Genomic DNA, 6,339 nt, shown 5'->3' on the forward strand with positions numbered 1-6,339 from the left:
GTAAATGGTGGGTATTCAGCCTTTCTGATGGGTGAGTAATATTCCATTGTGTGTATGGACCACCTCTTCTTTCTGCAGTTTGTTGAAACATTGTAACAAATCCTTGGAAAAGATAGTGTTATCATTTCATTCTGTTGAAGTCAACCCACTGACCCAAGCATATGCATACCAAACAAAGGGGAGCAAAGATTAAACACATAATTTTCTTAAATGATTCTACGGTTTCTGCTCTGTACACTACCCTATCCCTTTCCTGGGCATAATATCCACATTTCAAAATAGGTCAAATTTTGACCTATTAGAAGAGGACCCTAATATGAGTTTCATATGGGGCAGACAATTGTCAGAGGATCTGGTTAGAGCACAGAGATGATCAGATGTGTCTGGGGACCATGACCTGACTTTATGCCTCGTGGTCAGAGGTAGAAGGAAGACTGTGAATCTTCTTGTAAGAAGTCCGTGTGAAAGCCCCATGGCGATTAGTGCTGGGCTTCACCCACCACATCCTGTGCACCTTCCTGCCCTACTGGACTCAGTCTCCACCCAGCTGCTCCACATTCACTTGGTAGGATCTGTGCTATGACCTCTACACTCACTGCCCTGCTCTACCTCGGTGAGTTCTTGAGCATGAGAGAGATGGTATCCAGGGGTCTGGGTGTGGATGGGGCAGCCTGTCTCACTGTTCCTATCTTCCAGGGCTGTTCCTGAGCCGGACTGTCAGCACCGAGAAGCGTGAGTCCGTCCCTCAGAGCCCCAGAGTCTCTCTACTAGGCTCAGACAAAGTGTGCACCTAGGAGCCACCAGAGGAGAGAACAGGGCCTCTGGTTTTCTAGGAAGGCTTGGTGCCAGCAACCGGGTGGACATTTGGGTGGGAAGTTGCTATATCTGGAACTCCAACCTCTGATTCCTTTCCAGAGAATCTTTCAAAACCCATCATCTGGGCCAAGCCAGATTTCATGATTCCGAAGGGAAAGCAGGCACTTATCTTCTGCCAGGGGACTCCTGAGGCTGTGAATTACCAGCTGTATTTCGAGGGACACCTCTTTCTTCAGCAGAGCCCAAAGCAACATGGAAGGAGGAACATAGCCATGTTCCACATCCCAGCCATGACCCCACTCACTGCAGGGCAATACAAGTGCATTTACCGAAGCAAGAAGCTCTGGTCAAACCCTAGTGACCCTCTGGATCTGGTGGTCACAGGTAACTGTCCCATCCTCGGCCTGAATCCAGGGAGGGTCATCACGTATTTATTAATCTCCTTCAGTGTCATTCAGCCTCTCTTTGTGGTTGTCTGTGACCTAGAGGCAGGTTGGTCATAGGTCAGGTTCTCCAGATGAGAGGCCCTGAGATGGATGTGTGTGTGCATGGGGCAGGGGGGTGGGGGAACCCTGGGGGGCATCCTCAAAAGCGACCCCAGTGATGAGGAGTGAGGGGAACAGGCCAGGCAAAAGGCGGGAGCTGACCACGGTGCAGTTTCAGCAGACACCTCAGCCAAGCAATGGAGCTCTGGACTTGGGATGGTCCTTCTGGGCCTGGGATGGTCCTTCTGGGCCTGGGATGGTCCTTCTGCATGGTCTCAAGATCTCAAGATGAGGCTAGGGGTTCTGTACCCACTAGTGTCAGCCCCTTCTGGGGAGGAGATTCCATTCAAACATCCATGCTTATGTGGCACTTGCACCCTAGCGGGGGAAAAACAGACCATAAGTCTAAGTCAGGATAAATCAGTCCATCATGGGCACCTGAGGAGTAAATGATATGGAAACAGACAGAGTGGAAGGGAGGGAAGGAGGTTTCAGGTACAGGGGTTGCCTTCAGCTGAGGGATGTGGCTCTCAAACTCAAGCAGGTATCACAATCATCTGGAAAACACGGATGTCTCTAGTGCTCCCAGGTTCATGAAAGCATTGTTCACAGTAGCCAAAAGCTAGCAACAAGCCCAGTGTCTACTGACAAAGGAGTGGATAAACAAAATGTGGTCTACCCACACAAGGGAATATTATTCGGCCTTAAAAAGGAAGGAGACTCAAACACCTGTTATGTCCTGAATAGACCTTGAGGGCATTGTTCCAAGTGAGATAAATCAGTCACAGAAGGACAAATACTGTAGGGGTCACTTCCATGTGGGACTTAGGATGGTCAAATTCATAGAGACAGAAGGCAGAATGTGGGGTGCCAGGGGCTGAGGGATGGGGTTGGAGAGAGGGTGCTTAGTAGCGGGGACAGTTTCAGTTCTGTAAGATGAAAAGAGTCCTGGAGATGGATGGTGGTGATGGTTGCATGACAATGTGAATGTAGTCAATACCACTGAATTGTCCCCATACAATTAGTTAAGATGGTAAATTTTATGTGTCATGTATTTTATAGCAATGGAAAACAATAACAATTTTTAAAACACAGTTGACTGCATTACCCCTGAGTTTCTGATGTAGTGGGTCTGGGGTGGATCCTGGGAATCTGCATTTCTAATAAGCTTCCAGCTGATGGTGATGTCACTGGCCCCAAGGATCTCTAACTCTGAGAACCACTGATGTCAGGCAATCCCCACAGAGAGAAGACTAGAGAAATGAGTGTCTCAGTCTTGAAGGGTGAGATCAGCGAGGCCGTGTCCATGACCAAAGCAGAGGAGACACTGATTCTGGGGAGTGACATCCCAGTCTTAAGGCCAAGGAGGAAAGGACACATAGGAGGCGGGATAAAGACTCTCTTAAACTACGTGTCTCCTTCCCCCACAGAATTGTATGACACACCCACCCTCTCTGTCCATCCTGGGCCTGAGGTGACCTCAGGAGAGAACGTGAGCTTCTACTGTCGGCTAGACACTGCAACAAACAAGTTCTTTCTGCTCAAGGAGGGAAGATCCCCTCACCCTCAGCACAGATACGGGAACACCCAGGTGGAGTTCCCCATAGGTCCTGTGACCACAGCCCACAGAGGGACGTACAGATGTTTTGGCTCTTATAACAACCATGCATGGTCCTTCCCCAGTGAGCCTGTGAAGCTCCAGGTCACAGGTGAGGAAACCCTCAGATTTCCCCCACGTCCTCTCCAGAACCCCAAGTGAACCCCAACCAGTGATGAGGAAGACAGCAAAGGGACAGGTGGAAAGAGGCAGCAGGCACCTCCCTGAAGTGCCCTCCCTCACATGCATTTTGGGGAGGCCCAGCTGATTGTTCCTGAGGAAGAGGAATAAGGAGGGGGAAGACGCAAGGACTCGATGGGAAGACTGGAGGAAACCCAAAACCCTTATGGTTTTCTTTGTTTCCACTGCTAGAAGATTTTGGGGACACCAGCCTTGCACCCACAGAGCACACCTCTTTTTCTGGTGAGTAACAGTTACCTCTAAACTTGGTGGGGGGTGATTAGAGCCTCTCAGTGACACTAAGAACATGTTGCTTTTGTGGCACTTGTATCCCAAGTGGGAAACAGACCATGAGTCAAAGTCAGAGAAACAAGCTCAGCATGTAGCACAGGGGGAGCAAACAGTGGTGTGGAGGAAAGACAGAGCAAAACAAATGGGGTCAGGGTGACTGGGAGGGCAGGTGGCAATATTAGAACTGTCTGAATTGCCTCACAGAGGAGCAAAAACCTGAAGAACTGAGGACATTTGTTCTGTGGCTACCTGAAAAAGAACGTTCCAGAGAGAGGGAATGGCCACTGCATATGGCAGGGGGAGTGTGAGCCCCAGGAGTAATTCCCTGCACCGGGAGTGACCTTGCATGTGTGTTAGTGGGGATGGGGAGTGCGCTCAGAGCCTGGAAGAAAATGGGGAGATTGTGAATCGTCCAATGTGTGAGGAAGAAGCCATGTTGACCGAGGTAATGAGGAAGCTGATGGCCAGAAGGAAAACATGTCTGGCGTGAAGTTCTGGAGCTAAATTCCCCCCAGGTTCACCTGTCCTTTGGCTCTTCTTCTCACCAGACAGATGAAGCCACTAGGACCTTGAGGGTGGGGTGTGGACCTGGAAAAGCTGCATGAGGCCATGGGGCCCATCCGAGGGAGGAGAGGTGGCCTGGTGGCCAACACTCTCTCTTTTTCTCACTGCTTTACTTCCCTTTCGCCCACAGACTATTGGGATCTTGACTTGGTAACCACAGAGGCAGAATTCCAGCAAGGTAGGCAAGCAGCGGGTGTGCAGACTGTGAAGGAGTGTAATCTAGAATGGGGAGAAGGAGAGAGGCGGGGCGAGGTATGTGCACCCATTCCTGTCAGTCCTCAGTCTGTCCTCTGACCCCAGACCTTGCCTCCTGGGATCACACTGCCCAGAATCTCCTTCGGATCATTCTGGCTTTCCTGGTCCTGGTGGCACTCATGTGCCTCCTGGCTGAAGACTGGCTTTGGAGGAAGAGGGCACAAGAAAAAGCCAACGGGGCTTCAAGTCAGGAATGCAGGAGAAGGTTCAGAACACAGAGACGCCTGAACGAATGACCAAGAGATGTGCTGGTCCCAGGTAGAGCCGAACTCTGGCCTTGACCCTGAGCTGAGCGAGCTCTGTGTTGTACCCACAAAGGGGGGTTCCCTGCAGGACACTGAGGGACAGCTGCATGGAGTCTGGCAAAGCTTGTTGGGCAGGGTGGGATGAAAGAGCTATATTTCCCTCCAGACAGACCCTCTTGTCTCTTCCGGGGTGTAAGCATTTTTGTGCCTGCCTGATGCGAACCAAAACCACTCTGGTTTTCCCCCAGAATATCTCCTTTGTTAACAGCATGGCCACAAATATTTCCTTCCTACTTTGGTCTTCATCCCTACTTCTTTCCATTGCTGCAATATGTCATTCAAGATATTTAATAACCAGTACAGAAAAAAATAATAACCAGTATAGAAAATAATAATAATAACCAGTATAGAATAGGCATTTATCAAAAGCAACAGGAGCCAGTGAGGCACCAACAGGTCAAAGGAGATACAGACCGTGAGCACACATATGGCTGAATGTGTCCTAGCTGGATCTCAGCCTTGCCCCGATTCCTCTGTCCTATATCACTACAGGCTTCTGTCTTCCTTGCTTCTTTATCCAGACTTTGCCTTCTTCCTCGGGTCTCCCCCAAGAGAGCTCCCAAACCCTCCATCTCAACATCAGATATCACCTCCATGCTCCCAAAGCACTTTCTGTTCATCTATAATAGCACCAGGGCTCTAACATTGCATACATATCCATTTTCCCATCTCTACCGTGAACTTGTGTGAATTAAGTCTGTGCTGGATCTGATGACTGTGCTCACAGCTCCTGCCACTAAGATAGCTCTCCAGAAATATATGTCAGGTCAGTCAGTACACAAATGGGGCAGTAGTGCAACTTAGCCCTTGAGACTGCTGACTATTGTCCTTGAAATGCTGTCTGGACACTTTGTTGCTTGAGAACTTCTACTGGACCAACCCATTAATATAATCATGATGTGGGTCCCTTCCCCCGTCAAGACTCTGATGCCTCACACAGCTCAAATCCATTCTCTAAATCTGAATTTTCTGTTACGCATCAGAGAACATTAATTCCAACCTCAAAGGGGTGACATGCATGTTTAACAAGATAAAGAATGTCGGGGCACCTGGGTGGCTCAGTGGGTTAAAGCCTTCAGCTCAGGTCATGATCCCAGGGTCCTGGGATCGAGCCCTGCATTGGGCTCCCTGCTCAGCAGCGAACCTACTTCCTCCTCTCTCTCCCTCTCTCTCTCTCTCTCTGTCTACTTGTGATCTTTGTCAAATAAATAAATTAAATATTTACATACAAAAAAAAAAGAATGTCATGAAACCAGCATAGGCTCTGACACATGGAAGTTAACCCAATGCACAGCAGCTGTGACTATCCTGAGTATTACAGGGAATTGAAACTCATACCAATTGTTACCTCAAAACCAGTGGACCGGTACTAAACATCCTTCTTTCTGTTCTCCATCTGCTAGGTGTTCACGGACCAAGGACATCTGTTGATACTAAATCATCATAATGTTCTTTTTTTTTTTTTGTCTAAAAAAAATCTTTATTTTATTCTATAACTTGAAAAATAAATTCAATTTTATGTATAGAATTCTAAATGCCTGTTCTTTTCTTTCTACATATTAAAGATAATATTGCATTGTTTTCTTTCTTTTTTTATTTAATTTTTTAATTTATTTTCAGTGTAACAGTATTCATTGTTTTTGCACCACACCCAGTGCTCCATGCAATCTGTGCCCTCTAATACCCACCACCTGGTTCCCCCAACCTCCCACCCCCCCAACCCCTTCAAAACCCTCAGACTGTTTTTCAGAGTCCACAGTCTCTCATGGTTCATAATGTTCTTTATCCAAGACATGACGGACTTCTTCGGATTGTGTTTATGACAACCCAGATTTTCCATATTCTA

General features: G+C 48.1%; 1 protein-coding gene across 8 annotated transcripts; it reads left to right on the forward strand.

Annotated features, from left to right (window-relative positions):
- The first annotated feature begins 384 nt into the window (after positions 1-384).
- NCR1 (natural cytotoxicity triggering receptor 1) lies at positions 385-5,986 on the forward strand. Of its 8 annotated transcripts, none has more exons than XM_032324512.1 (9): positions 388-613; positions 697-732; positions 916-977; positions 1,053-1,200; positions 2,732-3,010; positions 3,271-3,321; positions 4,064-4,111; positions 4,234-4,446; positions 5,897-5,986. In XM_032324512.1, exons 1-8 carry the CDS (start codon positions 580-582, stop codon positions 4,422-4,424), a joined length of 849 nt encoding a protein of 282 aa, XP_032180403.1. In that variant the 5' UTR covers positions 388-579; the 3' UTR covers positions 4,425-4,446; positions 5,897-5,986. The 8 variants fall into 8 exon arrangements, with proteins under 8 accessions (XP_032180408.1, XP_032180407.1, XP_032180402.1 ...); XM_032324513.1 differs by having other exon boundaries at positions 1,056-1,200; XM_032324511.1 differs by having other exon boundaries at positions 387-613; positions 916-1,200; positions 3,274-3,321.
- The last annotated feature ends 353 nt before the right edge of the window (positions 5,987-6,339 follow it).

Source organism: Mustela erminea, chromosome 19 (genome assembly GCF_009829155.1).
Source record: "Mustela erminea isolate mMusErm1 chromosome 19, mMusErm1.Pri, whole genome shotgun sequence".
In the NCBI taxonomy this organism is placed as follows: domain Eukaryota; kingdom Metazoa; phylum Chordata; class Mammalia; order Carnivora; family Mustelidae; genus Mustela; species Mustela erminea.